This window comes from Dipteris shenzhenensis, chromosome 15, assembly GCF_047967505.1.
Source record: "Dipteris shenzhenensis isolate YYH24624 ecotype China chromosome 15, Dip_SZ_1.0, whole genome shotgun sequence".
Classification (NCBI taxonomy): domain Eukaryota; kingdom Viridiplantae; phylum Streptophyta; class Polypodiopsida; order Gleicheniales; family Dipteridaceae; genus Dipteris; species Dipteris shenzhenensis.
This window is the reverse complement of record NC_141610.1, coordinates 34,327,054-34,350,748: the sequence shown is the minus strand read 5'-3', so window position 1 is coordinate 34,350,748 and position 23,695 is coordinate 34,327,054. Positions and strand designations below refer to the sequence as shown.

At 39.2% G+C, this 23,695-nt stretch overlaps 1 protein-coding gene across 1 annotated transcript; it reads right to left on the bottom strand.

Moving 5' to 3' along the window:
* Positions 1–224: 224 nt before the first annotated feature.
* LOC147893723 (uncharacterized) lies at positions 225–1,453 on the bottom strand. The gene is made up of 2 exons (XM_087386595.1): positions 873–1,453; positions 225–769 (listed from the first exon to the last, which is right to left on the bottom strand). Exons 1-2 carry the CDS (start codon positions 1,400–1,402, stop codon positions 424–426), a joined length of 876 nt encoding a protein of 291 aa, XP_087242721.1. The 5' UTR covers positions 1,403–1,453; the 3' UTR covers positions 225–423.
* Positions 1,454–23,695: the final 22,242 nt, after the last annotated feature.

Sequence of the window (23,695 nt, the reverse complement as noted above, 5' to 3'; positions counted from 1 at the left end):
TTGAGCGACACAAAAGTAATGGATTGAACAAGTTACCCTTATGCAATACATCCCCTGAACCTCACAAAAAATTGAGGTTCACAAGAAATTGTTACACCTATCATGCTTGGGCCCCAAAGGAACAAGTCGAAGAAGTATTGGCCTTGCCAAAAGATTGGACCTTTACATAAGGTAGAAAAATGTATTCAAGGGATTAGAGGAGCTTAAGCAAAAGACGCGAGGTTAGGCGAAATTTGTCAAAAAAGAACACTAGGCTTTCAACTTGCCAACTTCGACTCGAAAACGTGAGAAATGTCAAAAAAGAACACAAGGCTTTTCTCCTGTTGCGAAGTTGCACTCGATCAGGAAAGGATCCGGGATTCTGCTCTCCATTGTGTTCCGCAAATCACAACCCAACTCCGCTCATTGCCATGTATGCAGAAGCTACAACGATCTAGCGGTTGATGCTGCGCGGTAGATGTGCACCCTCGACGAGTTCAGCTTGACCATCTTGCTCAGAGATTTGCTTCTGCTCATGATGGGCTTTCCCGTCAAGTTTCCCTCCCCGTCAAACTCCAGCTTCTTCGCCCTGAACGCAAACGGGAACGCTCCATCCTTGGCCGCCGTCACCACCAAAACCCCGTCCCTCTCCGTTGTCACTTCCGTCGATAAGTCGAGATTTTCAACCTTGGGTACCTTCGCCGTTGCTTTCGCATCCGCGTTGTTATCGGCCTCAATGCTGACCTTATTGGCGCACAGAAGCTCAGTCACCACCCATATCGTCTGCCCCCTGTTGTTGCACCACAATCAGGTCAAAACAAACATTCGTAGAAAGAACAGAATTCTTGGACCAGTGGATCTTCTTTCGAAAAGAGATGCGACAGGAATCTAACCTCTTGGAAGACCACCGGAACTCCGGTCTCGACATGTTAGGCCGCCACGACGGAGGCTCGTTCGCCGTGCGCGGGTTCACCAGGTCCATCAATGCGTCTGAAAGAACTCGATAGGACTTGACACCAGCCACGGTGCAATTCAGAGTTGTGGAACCCTTAAGATCAAACTGCGCGTCCGATGATCCTCCCGTGATCGACGAAACGATAGATCTGGAAGATTTTAGGGACGCCTTGAGATCAGCCATGGCTTCCACCTTAAACATGGAGTTGGGTTGGAGGGATGATTCGCTCTGGAGGCTGCGGAGGCCTGCCGTGATAGGCTCCTGGACGTTTTTCGTCCATCCGGATGCATCATCCTTCGAACCCAAGTTGAGGATGGAGCCGATGCGGGAAAGCTTGGAGCTCTGCCATGGAAACCAGCTTCGATTGCTTTCAATGAAGATGTCGAGCAGCTCAACGTTGGTGACCCAAGGGTCCAAGGGCACCGCGTTATGGCTCTTGGAGATGTAACTTTCCCAAGTCTGGACCATGCCTTGAGTGTATGCGTGGAGAAGAAGATGCTATTACTAGATGCTAGCCAAGAAGATACTAGTGTAATGGATGATAATATTTTGAGGTAAAGGGTACCACACCTACTAGCACTTTATACCCAAATGGCCTCTTTTTAGTCAACTCCCATGCCTGGAATATTACATGGTATGAGTTGCCATGCCAATAGTGTCACCTGGTAAATAAACTCATTCAAAGTTTCCAATCTCTTCAAGAGAGTGGGTCTTGTCAAATACTACACCGACATGACTGGTCCATATTTGTAGGCTATGGCTTTCTTGTAGATCCTGTTCGAGATATCTCTATTTTATTAACTTATGCATGTTGTCGAATGGAATTAGCTTGCTAACTAGCATTAGAACATCCAGGGATGTTTTTATCGAAGCTATACTTATATATTAATATAAAATCTTGGCAAAAGTTTAATGAGCTAGTTTTTTTAATTTCACAATATTTATAGAACATATTACACTTTTATATATTTTCTTTTTAAATTTAAAGACAAAGTTGTAAATCTTGGTGTAACTTTAAATTTTTTCTCATAAAAGTTTCAAATCTTGGCGAATTTTTTAAACCTTTATTTATATCAAGGCATACAAACTTTCGACACCAATATAAAAGTTTCGCTTCTTAATGAAACTAATAGGAAAAAATCATCCATGAGGACATCTTTCATTATGCTATTCATTCTATAGCACTTACACGTCAATCACAGTTACATGTTCATTAATCTTGAAATCTTTGCCATGTATTAAAAGATCCCCATTTGTCCACCTATCCATATTGTCTGGAAGGCCACCTTTGAGGTGTTCAATAGCACTTACACGTTCATTAATCCCAAATCCTTGCCATGTATTAAAAGATCCCCATTTCTCCACCAACCATATTGTAGAGAATGCCATGTATAAAAGATTCCCATTCTCCACCTATCAACATTGTAGAGGAGGCCACCTTTGTGACATGACCATCTTGTTATAGGAGTATTTGATTTACTTACTAACAATGGACAACACCTTTGGAGTTGATTAGCCAATTGAGATATCTCAAGCTCACCTAAAGCTAACGCCACCATTGCCCTAACAAAGTACTAATGGTTGCCTCAACTCTCCGTCAAATTGGAGATGACTATTGCATGTAAGTCAATTCCACCTAGTTGAAGGTGTGTGCAAAGTATTGTGCCCATCGGATATGCTTTGCATTGTTGAACAAGCTTTGAAGATAGATAGTTTTTCTCCCTTGTCCATTAAGTTAGCCGCGTGCGATGTTGGTCTAGGGTTATAGCCCACCTTTGACCACCTTTTGTACTTAGGGCTTCTTTTGGGTCTAGCCCCCCCTTTAATATATATGGCATTTTTGGAAAAAAGAAAACAACACACTCATGTCCTTTGATTATGAACCAAAAGGGGGCATAAGGGCCTCGTCATAGTTTTCTATGTGATCTTTTCATGATGAATATTTGTTTTCTCTTCAATTTATTTTTATCACTATGATATATGCAACTACATTATTTCTTGGTGTAGTATTACTTTAATCTACTTCTCATTGTTAGAATTGAGTATTTCTATTCAAAAAAAAGTATTAGATATTAAAATTGGAATGAAAGTAATTTAAGAATTAGAAAACATCCATAATCACAAAATCAAGTGGAAAAGTTTGATGGGACCTCCTTAAACCTATTTGGTACCCTTTTGGTGGATAACCCTAGCATGCACAAACATGTTTGACAAAGTGGAAATGTATTATGGGACCCTATTACCCCCCTTTTACTTGAATAGCCTTGACACAATCATAAAATTGTGTTTGGTAAAAATCCATGGGCATCCATGCTAGGGCCACACCTTTATGCTCTTAGAATAAAAGGACAATAGATAATCTATAGGAGTGTATTGCTCAAAGCAATCAATGTCAAGATAGTTTTATCAGAAAGGTGGCCTCCTTAATAGGATGCACAGGTGGGGAAATGGGGATTGCTATGGATTTATGGACTAATAATCATGTAAGTACACTTGAAAAGCACATATAGAACAATACATAGCATAATGTAATATTTCCTAATAGTAGCTAGGTAATTCTCTCTCACCACATGCATTTAATTCAATAGAATAGGGATATTTAAAAGCCATGAAATGGCCCACAAATCAAGAGGAACTCATTTTCCTAGTTAACCAAACCAAAAGTAGGTATAATCTTTTATAAATCTCATGACTCACAACAACACAAAGCAACTATAGACGCGCTTGGTAGACGCGCAAAATAGCGGGCGCGTCTATAGGCGTTGCTCTAGTAGAGAAATTACGGGCGCGTCTATTAGCGTGGCTAAATGCCCGTCTATTTGCGCGTCAATCACCGCGTTTATTAGCGCGTTAGACCTGAGAAAATACGGGCCCGTCTAACATCCCGTCTATTAGCGCGTCTATTTACGCGTGTATTTGCACGTTTACACTGAGACTCAGACGCGCATTTAGACGCGGGGTTAGACGCGCTCCAGAGAATACAGAAAGTGAGATTTTGGTGTACATCATTGCTTTCCAAACATTGCCCATGATTACCAAAGCACATAATTTTTTGCAAGCCCACATATACAAGAATTAAGGGAAATGAGGAGAATGAGACAATATGTAAAATAGTTTTGCCAATATTAATTGTGGGGCTACGGTTCAATCTCATCCTCAATGAGATCAACCCTTGCCAAACTATCTACTTCAAAATCCAAACAAGTGTTTAGATCTACAAATACATTCAACCCACTACTACTTGCGCCACTCATGTGCTCATCGAAATCAAGATCTCCAATGGTAGGCTCGTTCTCATGGGTAATGCCGGCCTCAATATCTATATCTCCTATCTCATAATCATCCTCCTCTCTTGTATCACGGTCATCATCACGTCCATGGGCATGATCATCCTCCATACGCTCCATATTAGTAAATGTACTATACATCACTTTGGAACGTGGCATAATAGGTATGACATGCCACCACCTATTATTATCCACCATTGGTTGATAGACAACCTAATTCAAACACAAATACAATCATGTTACTTTTCTTGCATCAAATATTTAAAAGCGAGTATTTTTATGTGTGTGCACAGTACCTGTTCACATTGTTGCGGTAGTATTAGTGTGTCCTTCCTACTTTGCCAAAACTTTGTGGAGTCAATAGTTACAAAGCCACTTGCATGGCGTTTGATTGTTGCATTAGGGCCTCTTTCCACCACGTCCTTAAACCACTTTACATCCAAAACATACACAAAGAAGCGTCGAAAGTCAAGCATAATGATATCTTGGATTATGCCACAATAATCATCCATGACTCCATTGGCTCCCTCAAAGCTAGCAATGACGCCGCAATCTTGTGTGTTTCTCTTATCATCAATCCGTTGTGTTCGAAAATGCTTGCCCTCACACCATATAGCATTGAACATAGTGCACTACACCAAGAAAAAATCAATTAAATAAGCAATCTAAATTATAAAAACCTCCTAACTTATGCATAACATTCTATATACCGACCTTGCTCATGCATCCCCTAGCATACTCCCATTCTTCCATTGTGATATGCATCCCCTCATCTTTCTCTGCTTTCTCCATTTCATCAAGTAGCCAATCCACATGAATATCCTTTGGAAGTGCTCTTAGACGCTGAGGGTATGGCACACGAGATCCGTGGTGTGTACGAAAGAGGGCCCTTTCTTCTTGTCTTCTTGCCTTTGCATCCTCGTATCTTGTCACTCCACAAAGTGTATCGCGGTCATGCAGCTTGAGATCGTGGGCAGATACCCTACTCCAGTGGAGACAGCCTACCACCGCCACCATCGCAGAGGAGATACATGGAGGCACTTCTATGATGACGGGTTGATTACTGAGGAGCAGTATACCCGAGCGACTGGACATGCCCCCGAGGTATTTGAAAGTAATTAAATAATGCCAAAATTATAAGTAAAGATTTGATTTTTCATACATTGATATATGTTGTCCCTTGTTTACAGGGCGCCCCTGCACAAGACGACGAGGAAGACGAGGAAGGAGGTGCAGAAGGGAGCGCAGAAGGCAGCGCATCAGGGAGCGTGGAAGGCAGCGAGGATTAGTCGTAGAAGTAGTGCTACTATTCTTTTTCGTACTTAAAGCCATTGGCTTGGCTTCGTGCCTCTTGTATATAGACTCCTCTTATTTTTTGTACTTGAAGCCACATGACATGGCTTAGCTTCCTTATTTTTTGTACTTGGAGCCACATGACGTGGCTTAGCTTCGTGCTATATGTATATACAAGCACTTTTTGAGCTTTCAATTTTATTGCGTTTTGGAGTTGTAATATTTTATTTGGAATTGTAATTAAAATGAGGTTGGCTGTAAGAATTGAATTACAGAATGTGGATATGGGATTCTTGTAACTATATAGCATACACAACATACACAGTATTTCGTAAAATTTTTTTAAAAAAAAAAGGCGCGTCTATCAGCACGTTTATAAGCGCGTTTATATTCGCGTCTGTCTGTTCGATATGCGTTTATACGTGCGTCTATCAAAGCGTTTATTTGGGCGTCTATTTACGCGTGTATGAGCGCGTCTTTACGCGTGTATGAGCGCGTCTATACGCGCGTAAGTCTGATATATAGACGCGCTAATAGACACGGGTCTCCTGACGCGCAAATAGACGCGCAAATGAGTTTTTTATTTAGTTCATGAAACGCGTCTGTGCGCGCGTCTATGGGTGCTTTGTCTTGTTGTGACTATGGATTTTAAATAAACATATATGCATCTAGAACTTAATAACATACATTTCCCTTTCTAATAAATTAACCATCTGGGTACTACTGCAAAGGAGAACAAAAAGGTAATTTAGGTATAAAGTGCTATAGTAGTACAGAGAAAGTTGCTAGATTATAAGAAGGTTTTAATAACCCTTGAAATATCATCTCTTACACATAGGTGGTGCCTAGCAATTGATATCATCATCCTAATGAGCTTGTCGTATTTACTTTCCCCCTACAAAAAATATATAGTTCAATACTACTTGTTGAGGTCAAAGGGAAAGTTTGAAAAGGAAGGGGAAAGCATATAAATATTGAGAGAAGGGTATATCAATACAAAATTCAATGCCTCTATATCAACATTACACCTAAATCAAAAGCAAATGGAACAAAAATGTCCTAAATGTAGCATAACCGAACATTAAAACATCCTTTTTTGATCTTCAGCAAAAAAATCACAAATTGAGAAGATGTGGGTTTTGACGATTTCCTCTCTTGAGCTTAAGGTAGAATCATGGGACTATTTTTAAAAGCAAAAGGAGTTTAAAAAACCATTATGCGTTATTACAAAGGTTCACAAATAGTTTTTCACCTATGAAGTACTCAAATTTGAAACTTTTGCCATCATGCTTGAAAATAAAAATTATTTCATTAATGTTCTAGAAGATTGATTTAGCAATTAAGAAGAGTGGTTAGTGGGTTGCATTGCAAGTCAGATTTCATAAATAGGCATCTTTATGTACTACACATAATAGATACAAAGTGTTAGATCTTAGCAATACTACAATGATATCATAGGAGAAGCCACCACATCACAATAAAGACTTTGACTAAAAGAGATTAAATGCTATTAATCTCAACTATCAAAATAGGTTGCGCATTAAATCTTACTTTTATAGTTTTGAATTATCCCCTACATAAGTGCTCTACATATAAATTTGTTAAAGTCATTCATAGTTAGAGGCACTATATAAGTACAAGCCAATGTAATTTTGCAAAAGATATGTTGGGTGCTTGTCGACTTTATATTTGATACTATGATAATATCCTCTGGCTGAATATAGCTAATCCCTCCATCTTCTTCATCACTAACGTCACCGACAAAAACCCTTTTTGGATATATGGTCCCTCCTGCTAACAATTGATTTTTGGGTTACATCTTACAGAGATATATTATTGGTTAGCATGCCCACTTCTTGTCCATGGAACTTACCATTAGCTACAATGGTTCTTTCTCTATGATCAAGTATGACAAATACAAGAATTTACCCTTTGAGAGTGCAAGATATATTCATAGGAAATTAGCAATAGGCCTTCTAATTGGACCCATGAAGTTATTGTCTCCTAGATCAAGCCAACTCTTTATTGCCAAAACAACCATTTGACTAGCACTACTACAATCAAGCTTCTAGTCCAAAACTTTTGTTTCAATGAATGCATTAGACTTTGGCTTCTTGTAAAAGATTTCCACCACAAGAACTCTTTTTCCCAACTTCCATTCTTCATTCTAGAGACCTTATGCTCATGCATAAACATAAGCATGAGCATAAGAGAAGGAGACATATGCTCATGCTTATGCTTATGCATGAGCATAAGAGAAGTAGACATATGCTCATGCATAAGCATGAGCATATGTCTCTTTTTTCCTCTTTTCTCTTTCCCTCTTCTTCTCTCTTTCTCTCCCTCTTTCCTCTTTTCCAATCTCTCCTTCCTTTCCCTCTTCTTCTCTCTTTCTTTCCCTCTTTTTCCCTCTTTCCTTTCCCTCTTCTTCTCTCTTTCCCCCTTCTCTTATGCTCATGCATAAACATAAGCATGAGCATAAGAGAAGGAGACATATGCTCATGCTTATGCTTATGCATGAGCATAAGAGAAGTAGACATATGCTCATGCATAAGCATGAGCATATGTCTCTTTTTTCCTTTTTTCTCTTTCCCTCTTCTTCTCTCTTTCTCTTCCTCTTTCCTCTTTTCCTATCTCTCCTTCCTTTCCCTCTTCTTCTCTCTTCTCCTCTTTTCCCCCTCTTTTCCCTCTTTCCTTTCCCTCTTATTCTCCCTTTCCCCCTTCTCTTATGCTCATGCATAAGCATAAGCATGAGCATAAGATAAGAAGACATATGCTCTTTCTCTTTCTCCTTTCCCTCTTCTTCTCTCTTCTCCTCTTTTCCCCCTCTTTTTCCCTCTTTCATGCTCATGTTCTTATGCTCATGCATAAGCATAAGTTAAGCATGAGCATATGTCTCCGTCTCTTATGCTTATGCATAAGACTCCTCTTATGCATAAGCATAAGCATGAGCATAAGAGAAGGAGATATATGCTCATGCTTATGCTTCTTTCCCTCTTCTTCTCTCTTTCCCTCTTCTTCTCTTTTCCCAACTCTCTTTTCCCTCTTTCCTTTCCCTCTTCTTCTCTCTTCTCATCTTTTCTCCTCTTTTTTTCCTCTTTCTCCTTTCCCTCTTCTTCTCTCTTCTCCTCTTTTCCCCTCTCCTTTCCCTCTTTTTTCTCTCTTCTTTCTCTCTTCTTCCTCTTCTCTCCCTCTTCTTCCTCTTTCATTCCCCTCTTTCCTTTCCTTCTTCCTCTTCTCGTCCACTTCCTCTTTTCCCTCTTCTTCCTCTTCTTTCCCTCTTTCCTTTCCCTCTTCTTCCTCTTCTCCTCCACTTTCTCATTTCCCTCTTCTCTCCCTCTTCTTCAGATTCCTCTTCCTCTTCTTCCTCCTTCTCTCCCTCTTCTTCCTCTTCCTTTCCCTCTTTCCTTTCCCTTCTCTTTCCCCCTTCTCTTATTCTCTCTTCTTTCTCTCTTCTTCCTCTTCTCTCCCTCTTCTCTTCTTCTCTTTTCTCCTCTTTTCCCCTCTCCTTTCCCTCTTCTTTCTCTCTTCTTTCTCTCTTCTTCCTCTTCTCTCCCTCTTCTTCCTCTTTCCTTTCCCTCTTTCCTTTCCCTCTTCTTCCTCTTCTCGTCCACTTCCTCTTTTCCCTCTTCTTCCTCTTCTTTCCCTCTTTCCTTTCCCTCTTCTTCCTTTTCTCCTCCACTTTCTCTTTTCCCTCTTCTCTCCCTCTTCTTCAGATTCCTCTTCCTCTTCTTCCTCCTTCCCTCCCTCTTCTTCCTCTTCCTTTCCCTCTTTCCTTTCCCTTCTCTTTCCCTCTTCTCTTATTCTCTCTTTCCCTCTTTCCTTTCCCTTCTCTTTCCCTCTTCTCTTATTCTCTCTTTCCCCCTTCTCTTATTCTCTCTTCTTTCTCTCTTCTTCCTCTTCTCTCCCTCTTCTTCCTCTTCTTTCCCTCTTTCCTTTCCCTCTTCTTCCTCTTCTCGTTCACTTCCTCTTTTCCCTCTTCTTCCTCTTCTTTCCCTCTTTCCTATCAAATCACTTCCTCTTCCCTCTTCTTCCTCTTCTCGTCCACTTCCTCTTTTTCCTCTTCCTTTCCCTCTTCTTCCTCTTCTTTCTCTCTTTCCTTTCCCTCTTCTTCCTCTTCTCCTCCACTTTCTCTTTTCCCTCTTCTCTCCCTCTTCTTCAGATTCCTCTTCCTCTTCCTCTTCTTCCTCTTCTCTCCCTCTTTGCCTATGCCTATGCTTATGTTTGTTTTTTTGTTTTTTGTTTTCGTGTTGGTGTCTATGTTAGACATGGGATCACGTCGCTCATCCGACGAGTACGGACAGCCTTGCAGGAGGAGAGCTCACGATCTATATGCTCCAGAGGACTTTGATTCCTCTCAGGCAACTACCTCGAGGACTACCCCTGGTCCTGACTCCTCTCGGACCTAGCACTACGACTACCCCTGGTCGGACTCCTCTTCCACGTAGCACTGCGGCTACCCCTCGCTCCGGAAGCACTCCCACAGCTTCGACTCCTTCTGACTCTACTACCATCAGTCCTCCTTACTCATCAGGGGATCTCTCCTATCAAATCACAGCTGCCGGAGAGATAATAGAAGATAGAAAGGGCAAAGCAGTGATGGCCACCATGAGGCAGTTGATGAGCCATCACTTCAAGAGCAGCATTGCTACCGATTGGCGGTATCAAGATGACCAAAAGAAGTAGGCGGTCATCGATGAATTAAAACAAAAATACCCTAACCTGCCAAATTGGGAGTTTAATTAGAATTATATGCGAGAGCGCATGAGTTTGGTCTTGAAGCATCGTAGATCAACCTTGCGTACTTCCATCACAAAGGGGTTGGCTAAACCCAGCTGGGCAAACAAAGTTGATTGGAAGTTCTTCAAGAAGCAGAATAGGTACAATCCTAAATTGTTCGAGGGTCAGAGGAGCGCTACGAAGAGATGGCTGGACATCGTAGGTACTTCGCACTTTGGTGCAGGTGGACGGTTGGCGTTCGAGGCAACCGTGGTAAGTCTACTTCTTCTCATTTAATGTATTGTTCTATTTGTTTTACTACATATTACATGCACTTTAGCTAACTCTAACTCTCGTAAATTGGATCCACAGCAAGCTGCGATGGGTCGTCTTCCTACAGATGCAGAGATGCAATGCGCATTTCGGATAGGAACAAAGTCGTGGTTTATTGAGCAAGAGGCAATGGGAGCGATGGTCGATTGGGGTGAGGTGGCTGCTTGCACGATATAAGTCTACTCCTACTTGTAATCTCACTTTTTAAATTGTTTTATTCTTTAAGTTCCAATCTAATTTTCGATTTATATGGTTCACTCTTAGGGTCAAAGTTCAAGTGTCCCATCATCGGAGGCGAGCGATCACCAGGGCCAGGGATCAGACACACGTGACGAGGATCAAGGAGAAGGCGCAGCTCACGAGGACCAAGGAACAGGCCAACAAGATGAGGACGATTCGGATTCGGATGAGTAGTAGTAGTAGTAGTGGTAGTAGCAGTTTGCATTTTCTTCGCCCTGTATGTCATTTTGTATATCCGCTTGTTTGAGCAATTTTATATCGTGCTTTCAAAAGGGTAATTTTGTAACAAACAATGTTGTATATGTTCGACATGTATATGCTTTTGTTGCTCGATCATTTCATTTGAGCAATTTTGTATCACCCTTTTCGCAAGGGAAATTTTGTTATAAAAAAACTTTGTTTTATAATTACCCAAAAAAAAAAGGGATTAGTGGGGCTAAACAGGGCCATAGCAAGCCCTATTTAGCCCCACTAATCCTTTTTTTTAAGTTCTGTTAATCGTCGCTATATAGAGACGTTTACCAGTGTCGCTATATAACGACGATTAACAGTGTCGCTATATAGCGACGTTTATGATTGTCACTATATAGCGATGCTTTATAGCGACGGTTCTTTTCTGACACTTTTAGCGACTTTTATAGCGACGTTTGCGCCCGTGAAAAAAAAAAATTTAATGTAAAAAGCGTCGGTATTTTCGTCAGAAAATGGCCTTTGCCTTGTAGTGAGAAATGATCATTTTTCTTGTGATTTGCTCATCATCATTCATGAATTAACCCGCAATCTCTCATCCATCTTTTTAATACTAGAGATCTAAGATTGTTGATTAGCCCCTGAACATTTACACTAAGAAATTATCATTTTTCTTGTGATTTGCTCATCATCATTGAGTGGAGTTTTTGTTTTTCGATCTCTTGAAGTTTACTGGACTAACTAGAGATGATAAAACAAAACCCCTGGACATCCTACTTATTTCTCTCTTAACTTCTAACTAATGTAGAAGGAAAATATTTAAGCTCTACTCAAAATTTATAAGAATTATATCTATCAAATCATTTGTAAATCAAGTATTTTTGTGTAAATGTAGGTTTTCCATACATCCACTGCAAGCAATTAGTTCAAATCAACATAAGCAATAGATCCAGAACAAGTGGAGTCCTTAGAGATGGGATATATATTGTCCATGGTAATTGAAACTTATGTTAGTCATTAGCAAGAAAGTGCACCATACCAAAGTAGCCCTTCATACAATCTCATTTTCACTCTAGCTACAAATTTAACTTGAAAAAAGAAAAAGTTGCTAACTCCTTACACGCTTGTATCATGGGGATGTCAAGAAAGTTTCTCATTGTTTCTCATTACTTACATTTGGAGCTCATTACAGGTTGTAAACATAAAAATATCAAAGTGTTTAGTGAAAAATCAAAGCATTGTGCTTTGATTATAGTGGAATATCAAGCTCCACGTGCAATACACAATAAGTCATTGGTAGTGATTTTGGGTAGTGGAAGTGGTTGCAATGTCAAAAACAATTAATAGGATGGAATATGATTTAACTATTGTGTGGAAGATGATATACCAGTATGTGATTATCAAGCATGATAATGACTTAAAACAAATATAACTGTAACATACAAAAAAAAACATCGTATTAGATAAAGTGGGACAAAACTTGCATTTTGGAGGTGGATTTCATTAAATTTGTGAAATTTTTCATTGATTGTGGAAATTATATTAATCTAGAGAATTATGCCAATATTGAAAATTTTGCTCATATTAGAAATTCCAATTATTATGGAAAACTTCATTGGTACATTTTTCAAAACAAATGCAGACCCATTTGCAAAAGAAAACTTTATGTCACCTCCTCCCTCTATGTCACACGCATAGTTATTTCCAAGATGCACACAACCTGTCTTTCCACTGTCATAAGTGGAGAATCATTCCCTATGGGGAATAACATGGAATGAAGCACCAAAATCCAAAATCCAATCCTTGGAATATGCATCATTTGAAGTGGTAAGCAAGTCTGCAAGTAGACTAGACATGAAGAGAATGTCATTGTCACTATCATCAGTGATGACTGCATTGATCTCCTTGACTTCACTTTTCCTTTGTCCTCCATGGGACTCTCTTCTTTCTTATTTGCACCCGATTCGCATTCTTTTTCTTATCCTTTTTCTCTCTTTTCATCTTGTAGCAATCCTTTTTCATGTGGCCCTTCTTGCCACAATGGAAACACTCAATGTTCCGTGCCTTAGATTTGCTAAGTACTAGACTTCCCTCTTTCTTGGGACTTCTCCCTGAACTGTGATATGCCCCTTTGTGCATTTAAGGCTGCATCGTACTTGTTGCCATCCATATACTTCTGTCTAATATCCTCGGCCAACAAGCTACCCACAAAATCATCAAACTTCAGTACTCCACCAGGTGCAGAGTTACTAAAAGTTGTATGGAAGGTATCCCATGAGGATGGCAATGTACACAAGAGGAATATTACCTTAGTCTCTGCATCAAAATTCATCTTCTAAGCTTGAAGCTGGCTTAAAATAATATTGAATTCATTCAAGTGAGAAGCAATGGAGACCCCTTCCTTCATTTGTAGCTCAAACAACCTCTTCATGAGGTGAACTTTATTAGAGGCATTTTCCTTCTCATAACTGGCACATAATTTCTTCCATAAATCTTCTGTAGTCTGCTCATTTACTACTATGAAATCAACTAACTCTGCAAGATCAAGTCTAACAATAGACTTTGCTAATGCATCCAACTCATTCCAATCATCCTCAAACATATCTACTTAATCTGCTTCTTTTGAATAAGCACATCCCTTATCTGTTCTTTCTATAAAGAAAAGTGTCCCAACATTCATTAGGAAAGTGTGGTCTTATGCTATAGCTCATAAGAGTGATGTGTTCCAGGTATTTCAGAAATGGCTGGCTTTGGCTGAAAATAAGTTAGGTAGAACGCTTAAATGCCAACAGACTGATAATGGCGGAGAGTATCTCTCTCATGACCTTTAGCATTTCTATGATACATGTGGGATCAAGAGGGAGCTCACATCCCCTCGTACTCCAGAGAAAAATCCTGTTGCAGAATAGATGAACCACACCATTCAGGTTGCAATGTATGCTTTTCAATGCAAGTATTTCTAGTGGTTTTTGGGTTGAGGCAATGAAGACTACAGTGCATGTGATCAATAGATCACCTAGTAAGAGTTTGGATGGTGGTATTCTTGAAGAGGCATTGAGTGGCAAGAAGCCCTCTTACTCTCATTTGCGTATATTTGGGTGTGAGGCATATATGTGCACATGTGCCAAAAGAGCTTCTTAGATGCTAAGTCTAGGAAATGCATCTTTCTGGGTTATGGTGAAAGTGGAGAGATGGGCTATTGTCTGTGGGATCTAGAAGCAAAAAAGATCATACAAAACCATGATGTGGTCTTCAATGAGAAGAAGATACATAAGACACCCATGAGGGATGTGGAAATGAGGAGAATCACTTTCTAGGATGTGAATCCACCCGCATATGTTGATAGACATCAAGCTGTCCATGAACCAAATGTGCAAGAAATGGTGCCCCCAGGTACTCCCATAGGTATACAATCGAGGGCAGATAATGGATCATCTATTGGTGGAAATGATGAGCCAAATGTGGCTGATATGCCAGTGGGACAGCAATCTGAAATGCCCTTGAGAAGATCATCTAGAGTGTCTAGAGCACCTGAGAGATCTATTCTAGGGATAGACTATGTGATGCTTACTGATTGTGGAGAGACTTCTTGCTATAGAGAGGCTATGATGCGCAAGGATCAATGCAAGTGGGAGTATGCTATGCAATCAAAGATGAATTAACTCATGAAAAATAATACTTGGGACTTGGTTTCTTTGCCACATGGAAAGAAAGCATTGGCATGTAAATGGGTCTACAAGATGAAGGTAACATGTGATGATGTACCTAAGTACATGTTCAAGCAAGAGAAGTGTGTGGACCTTGATGAGATCTTCTCTCCGGTTGTGAAGATGACCACACTTGGATGTGTACTTGGACTTGTGGAAGCAGAGGATATGGAGCTTATGCAAATGGATGTCAAGACAAATTTTTTGCATGGGGGTCTACATGAGGAAATTTACATGGTACAGTCGGAAGGCTTTGAAGAAAAGGGCAAAGAGAATTCGATTTGCAATATGGAAAAGAGTCTCTATGGCCTTAAGCAAGCACCTAGAGAATGGTATCAAAAGTTTGATGCTTTGATTCATCGATCCCAGGGTTTCATAAGAAGTGAGATTGATCACTGCCTCTACACTAAAAGGGCCAAGGATAATAGCCTGATACTCCTAGCACTTTATGTGGATGATATGCTATTGGCTAGAAAGAACACTTATGAGCTAGATGCATTGAAGTACAAGTTGCATGAGCCCTTTGACATGAAGGATTTGGGACCTGCAGGTCATATTCTTGGTATGGGTATCACGCATGGCCGGAGTAGGAAGCTCCTTTGGCTTTCATAGAAGGAGTATGGTACAAAAGTGTTGCAGTGTTTCAATATGGAGGGCAGGAAGGTAGTAAGTACTCCATTGCCTCCATACATGAAATTAAGTTAGGCAAATAGTCCCAAATAAGATGAGGAGAGGGCCATGATGGCCAAGGTTCCTTACGCATCAGCGGTTGGGAGTCTTATGTATGCTATGATAGCTACTAGACCATACATTGCATTCGCAGTGGGAGTTGTTAACCAGTACATGGCTAATCTAAGAAAGAGGCATTGGGAGGTAGTTAAGTGCATCATGAGGTACATGAAGGGTACTAAGGAGATGTGTATCTACTTTGGCAAAGGAGAGATGCGTGTACTTGGGTACATAGATTCAGACTATGCAGAGCATGTGGATAGTAGGAGATCCACTTCTGGTTATGTGTTCACCTTTGCAGGTAGTGCAATGTCGTGGATGTCTTGCGGACATAAGTGTGTTTCTTTGTCTATCATAAAGGCCAAGTATGTTGCAACCACAGAGGGCTACAAGGAGGCTATATGGCTTGATCATCTAGTGGGAGATTTGGGTCTTCATGCACGTGTACTGACATTGCATAGTGACTCCATGAGTGCTCTTTAGCTAGCACGAAATCCATTCTTTAATGCAAAGACAAAACACATTGAGTTCAGGTACCATTTCATCAGGGAGGTACTTGAGGACAAGCAAATAGGGCTTGTCAAGGTTCATATAGATGATAACTCTATAGATATGCTATCAAAGAGTCTACCTAGTCAACAGTTTACAGTATTGCATGTATTGATGGGCATTGGATAGTATGTTCATTGGTTGTTCTCCCTTAAAGGCACATTGGCATTTAAGTGGGAGGTTGTGGGGGTTAAAGGCCACTGTGCCTTAACCCCAATTATATATAATACACAAACACACATATATATATATATGGATGACATAGAAGATTAGGTTGTTCTGCACCCACCAAAACTTGTGTTGCTCTCTCTTCTAGCTCTCCCTCTCTCTCACCCTCTTCCATTCCACTTCCATTGTTGAGATCTCTCAGTTCACAATCAGAATCTAGAACTTCTTGCAACTTAAATCTGTTGCAAGTCTCGGCTATGGCGGAGCAAGCAGGAGGCCAAATCGAGCTATTATGATTTGTGGATTGGTTGTCTTCTACAAACAATCTAGCTATGGTGAAAATGTCTATTACAACTTCAGCTATGGCAGAACAACAACCCAAAATCAAGCTATGGTGGAAATATGTGCATGCAATAGGCCAAAATCCAGCTATGTGATTTGTGATTTGTGAATAAGTTGTCATCTCTACAAAACAATCACTCATCCCTCTCCTCTTCCCATGGCTCAGAGCCTCTCTCTCTATCTCTTTCTCTCCCCCTCCCCCACCGCCCATCCTATCCTCTCCCTTCTCACCAAGATCCAAACACATCCCCACCCTCCCCTCTATATACTTGCTCTAGTGCAAGAAGCTTCCGGACACCATTCTTCTAGAATCGGCCATCACCCTTCCCATTAATATAGCTTTATGCTTAGCTTAAATTTTCCCCTACATGAGCCTAGTAATACTAAATTAATTTTTTCAATATCGTGAAAACCTATTACTCTAATGAAAGAGTTAAGGCTTTCTATAGAGAGGAATTTTAGGAGATTCGGCCTGTTGAGGGTTGTGTTGAGCACACAATTGTTCTCTATCTTACGTTGAAAACCTTGCAAAATAATTAGCTGGCAAATTCAGTGAGATTGATGATGAGCTAGCCAAGAAGCTTGTACATGTAGAAGCCAAAAGAAGAGCTAGAGAAAGCACTCTTGCGGATTGTTTGAGTAATTCCAAATGTTTCTCCTTAAAGATTCTCTCAAAATTAGGGGAAATTTGGTTTTTTTTAAATGTCCATAAAATTTATAGTATCAATTTATCAAAAGGCTAAAACATACAATATTTTAGGTTCTTGAAAATTTTATTAAATAGAATATACAATATTCATTAAAACTAGACACTCAAACTTTGGGATGCAAGGGAGACTATAATGAAAAAGTATGTAATTCAATATGCTAAAAGATATTAGAACATATGAGCAAATGAAACATTATTGAAATTTTCCACTCCTTTTATTGAATTGGATCTAGTGCTTGTACATACACATAATTTATCTCTAAATTTCTTGTTTGAATTTAGCTGGCATTATTTCTTTTACATGCACATATGATGCCTCAAATTTATTAAATTTATGAAATGATCATGCTTGAAATCATGAAGATCATAAGATAAGTGTAGCAATTCCAATTTCAATCCCATAAAATTAAAAAAAAGAAATGAAACTATTATATAAATCCTAAGTCATATTTGTCATTTAAGTTTGTTAAAATCTAGAATTACTAAAGATTAAATTGTTTGTCACATCAAGGATGCCTTGGGTTATTCATGCTTGAGACACAAATAAAATCCTTCTTTTGACGTAGAAGAGATATGCAACAAATTGCAAATGCTTTGGGCAACAGTTACAATTACCCAAAAAAATTGCACTTTTACAAGATTAGAACCAAAATCTAAATTATAATAAACAAAACTAAAGTATCCATTAACAACATTGAACTTATAACATGAAGTTGTATATCTATCTCGTTGAATTCATGGTAAGTATACTTAACTCTCCTTATGTCACACTAGTATTCAAAAAATAAATAAATTGCATACAACACAAGGTAAGTGCTTTTTACATCATGCTTTGATTTTAAAGACATGATGATAAATTATTATGTACAAACTATCATGTAACAAAAACAATGTTTGCAAATTTTCACATGATTTAATAAATTTTCCTAAACTAAAATATACTATATAGTTTACATGGATATTTAAAGCACTTAAAACAAAACTTTTGAAAGAGCTAAAGCATGAAGAAAAAGAGTTCCATGCAAAAGTACCATGCTGTAAAGCTGCTTTGAGACATTACAATCAATAACTGTAACTGCTCAAAACATTTTTATTACAATCACAACTTCAGAAAAAGAACTATGTCAAATATCTTATCAGTCAACTTAAACATCCAAAGGTTGGTCATGTTGTTCTTTGGAGACACCATTTTGAAAATTTGAACATCAAGTTGAAGCTTCAATTTGATGTTTTACATCAAGTTGGATCAAATTGAAGCTTCAATTCAAGGTTTTGCATCAAGTTGAAGCTTCAATTCTATAATTTGCATTGAATTAGAGCTTTAGCTGATGCAAAACATCAAATTAAGATCTAAACTTGATGTAAAACACCAAGTTGAAGGTTCAATTTGATGATTTGCATCAAGTTGAAGCCTAGACTTGATGTAAACATTGAAGTTGATATTTGACATCAAGTTAAAGCTTTAAAGTTGATGTCTATGATCAAGTTCAAGCATGAACTTAATATTCAATTTTAATTTTTGTATCAAAATTTGATTTGCAAGGAAATATTACCGATTTTCTATGGTTATATTGTAGTGAAAGTAGTTGCGTAGCCAGGGGATGCAACAAGGGGGTGGAGGGGTGCATCTAAGGGTTGAGCAGTACCACAGCCAGGGGGCATAGGGGGTAGGGGCACAGGGGGTGCAAAGGCACAATGACGAGTAGAGGAATAGGGGGTGTAGGGGCAAAGGGGGCATAGGGGCAAGTAGGGTTTCAAAGGTGCAAAGGCAAGTAGAGGCACAAGGGCTTCGATGTGTTGCATCGAGTTGAAGCTTCAATGCAAAATTGGAGCTTAAACTTGATGTAAAACTTCAAGTTAAAGGTTCAATTTAATGTTTTGCATCAAGTTGAAGTCTCAACTTCATGTTAAAACATCACAATTTTGAAGCTTTAAATTGATGCAAAATATCAAATTGAAGAGCAAACTTGATGTGAAACATCAAGATGTTGAAGGTTCAATTTGATGTTTTGCATCAAGTTAAAGCCTAGACTTTGATCTAAAACATTGAATTTGATGTTTAACATCAAGTTAAACCTTAAATTTGATGTCCAAACTCAAGTTCAAGCATGAACATAATATTCAATTGTAATTTTTGTTTGATAATTTGATTTATAAAGAGATATTATTAGTTTTCCATGCTTATATTGTAATCAGTTTTCCATGCTTATATAGTAATCAAACTAGTGGCATAGCTAAGGGGTGTAACCACGAGGTGGAGGGCTGTAGCTAGGTAGTGATCAAGGGCATAGCTAGGGGACACATGGAGCATGGATGCAGGGGTGTAGGGAGATCAGGGCCCTAGGGGCATAGGGTGAGCAAGGGCATAAGGGCACAGAGCGATCATGGGCGTAGTGGATGTAGGGACATAGGGGGAAAGGGCAAGCAAGCGCAGTGAAAAGGGCCTATCGTAGGGCAACGAGGGGGATGGAACAAATAAGAGGGATGTCACATCCAAGCAAGGGATGGGATGAGGCAGCTAGGGGAGAGGGAGATGGTACAGCTAAGAGGTGCAACAAGATGGAGGAGGGGATGGCAAAAAGCATGCAAAAAGTTCTCTTTAAGTGAAAATCAGGTGTAAAAGTACTTTATTTTCACTTTTGCATCAACTTAGTGTCCTGGTAGATGTTTTGCATTGAGGATGCAAAAGTGAAAAATAAAGTACTTTCACACCCGTAAGGACATCCCCTAAGCACATCATCATATTGTGTAAATCACAATTTCAACCTAAAAGATCATGGATTGAGATTTTGATGTCTTCTACAAAGTTGTATATAGCAATTCAAGATTTCTAACTCATCAAAAAGATCCCTGATTGGATTTTAGGAGAAAACGTTCTAGTCAAAGTAGTGACTGCTACTTTTTTCTTGAAAGAGGAGACTCGAATGGCGTAAATCAAATTTTCAACCTAATAGATCATGGACTTAGATTTTGACTTTGTCTACAAAGTTGTAGATAGAAATTAAATATTTCTAATGCATCAAAAATATTTTCAATTTGAGTTTGGGATCAAAGTTTATGATCAAAATAGTGATTGTTGCTCTTTATCTCGAAGAGGAGACTTAGATTGCGTAAATTAAATTTCAATCTAATAGGTCATGGGTTTAGATTTTGACCTCTTCTACAAAGTTGTAGATAGAAATTCAAGATTTCCAATACATCAAAAAACTCCTCAATCAAATTTTGGGATCAAAAGTTATGATCAAAATACTAAGTGCTACTTTTTTCTTGGAAGAGGCAACTTGTTGTGTCAATGCAAAACATCAAGATAGAGGGTAACTTTACTCGTAGGCACTAGTTTCCCAAGTCATTATAAGTGCATCTAAATTTCTTTGAAGTATATCATTTGATAGTCAGTTCAATCTTGAACTCGATGTCGGATATTGAGTGCAAGCTTAAACTAGATGTCAAACATCAGGTTGAAACTTTGACTTAATGACATCAAACATCGAGTTGAAGCTTTGACTTTATGTGGGGCATTGCCTTTAAGCTCCTAGTCAATGTCTACATTGAGTTCAACCTGGGGGGGTCACTAATAAATATGTAAGATAGCACGTGCAATCAAGGGAAGGGATTTAATATTTTTATGGAGTTACAGAAAATATACATACATAAGGGGTTTTTTATTTCAAAAAGTGAAATTTTTCATACATAAGGGATACTTTAATCATCTCAAAATTTATAGAAGGGGTGTATATAGGTAATAAAATTCCATAGGTAGGGGTTTTTTTTAATGCCCCTTGATCACACGTGCTATATGGGGTTTTTACATAGTGGCCCCTCGGGGAGTTCGAGCTTCAACTCCTTCAAGAATGTCAATTGTAACTTCTAAAAGGGTGGTAGCATGTTTGGTCGATATGCTTTTTGTGCTTAAAAGCATGTGTTAAGAAAGCAAAATTTTAGCACTTTTCAAGAGGTGCTTGCTTGTGACATATATCCACCAACCATGTAAATTATGATTGGGCGTTTTGCACATGTATGTGTCCCATGTCACTCGTAAGCTTGTAAGCTTTCATGATACCACTACTTCAGTTGTAACTGCTACTTCATCCCTCACACATTGTCTCCCTCATCTCCTTGTCTCCCATGCAGGTCTTCTAGCCCAACTGAATCCTCTCCCTAGCAGGTCCTGAGCTCAGTTTAATCTTCTCCCTGGGTTCTATGCACTACTTCTCTAGAGGTTGTCACCTTTTGCTCTCCCTTGCAAGTCTTGAGCTCTCAGCTCAATCCTCTCCCTCATAGGTTATGAGCTCTACCTCCATTTACTTTCCCTGGTAGGTCATCTAGCTGAGCTATTCTTGTAGCTCTCACTCTCGTTTTTATTGTACGTCTTTGCCTCTTTGAGCGGGTTCTACAAGAATGTCTCGATCATCCATAGACCTATAAGCCAAGAGATTTTGTTATACTACTGCAAAATTTTAGGATGTTTATGGCCTTAGCATGGCTGGAAAGAACCCACAAAGGCTTACAAACAATGACCTTCTAGTAAGAGAATGGTTCACTACATACAGTCAGCCACGAAAGTTAAAGGACTAGAGGGTGAAGGCCAAAAGTCTTCAGGACCCAAACCTTCTACAAGAGGCTCTGGACCTTCACTTGAGCTTCACTTTCAGGTTTACCAAGAGGCACCCCCCAATATGTAGTTTGGGATTGCATTTGCTTGGAATTTTGCCCTTGAGCATTGTAAGGCTGCAAAAAATGCCCCTACAAAGGACAATTTCACTGTCAACTGGGCTGAATTCGCTGAAAGCATGGTTTGTATGGTCCAACAACAAGGTAAGCTCCAACAAAGAATTGAACAATTCCAACAAACAAATAATCTATCAATTGACCCCTTCGAAAAAGCAATGGAGGAAAATGTCAAAAGTGTCTTGAGGTATAGGGAGGGGGAATTGTGGCAATACTCTATTTCTCATGGGCCACGGTCTTTGTCTGCCCAAATCTCACATGGCCATGGCACACCATCTATAAATTGAGTGAACTACACAATACCCAAGCTGGTCAACAGTAAAAAACTCCTTCATGTTGTGAAGATGAGCCTTGACCAGGCAAGTGAAGAGGTGGACGCATTTGTAAATGCAATAGATAAGGCCAAGAAAGAGAGGCTATGCCTAGATAATTTATAGATAGCAATACATACATTGAGGACAAAGCACCAAGCAGCACAAAATGAATAGTACTCTACATGTGCTTTGTGGGTCTCACTACTTTAGCACTGCTTTGTATGTGTGCTTGTTAATGCTTAGCAGTGCTTTGTGATTGCTTTACCACTACTTTCTCTTTAAAACTGCTTTCCATGTAAACATTCATTGCTTTCAGTATGCTTTGGCACTGCTTGCTTTTGCACTGCTTGTGAGTGGTTTAGTAGTGCTTTGGCACTACTTTTTGACTGCTTGGTCACTACTTTGCATTTTTAGACTGCTTTACATGGAATATGAGTATCCTACATGTGCTTTGTGGGTCTCACTGCATTAGCACTGCTTTGTATGTGTGTTTGTCAATGCTTAGTAGTGCTTTGTGATTGCTTTACCACTGCTTTCTCTTTGAAAACTTATTTCCTATAAACAATCATTGCTTTCAGATTGCTTTGGCTTTCTTTTGTGAGTGCTTTAGCACTGCTTGTGAGTAGTTTGGTGGTGCTTTGGCACTGCTTTCTGACTGCTTGGTCTTTGTGGGTCTCACTGCTTTGTATGTGTGTTTGTGAATGCCAGTGCTTTGTGACTGCTTTACCACTGCTTTTCATGTAAACTGCTTTGCCACCTACATAGAAAAATTCAAATTCATGATTCGATCGGAAACTCGAGTGAAAATTTTGTTTGGGAAAAAAAACGAGCAAAAATTTATTTTTTTCACAATTTGCCACGTCATCCATCAATATTCATATGAATAAAAAGTATTCATACGAATAGGTATTTGTACAAATAGGTATTAGTATGAATAGCTTATTCGTACAAATAAAGCTAATAGTACAAATAATTTCTCCTATATAGGCCAACAGTTGTTTGTACTTTGCTCATCTTGTGCTTGGTTCTCTAGCTGCAATGGAGATCAAAGAAGGAAAATAAAACAAGGAAGGCCTCTTAGATTGCTCAAGCAATCTCTAAGGTCTAAAATAAGATGGAATTTTTGTTTTTGTATGTGTGAGTTCTTAGGAGCTTTTGTCTTGGATGTTCCTAAGCTAATAGTACAAATAATTTCTCCTATATAGGCCAACAGTTGTTTGTACTTTGCTCATCTTCTGCTTGGTTCTCTAGCTGCAATGGAGATCAAAGAAGGAAAATAAAACAAGGAAGGCCTCTTAGATTGCTCAAGCAATCTCTAAGGTCTAAAATAAGATGGAATTTTTGTTTTTGTATGTGTGAGTTCTTAGGAGCTTTTGTCTTGGATGTTCCTATCATTGACAAGAAGAGAATCAAGGGATTCTTGGGCGTGTTTCTTCTTCAAACTTTTAAACATA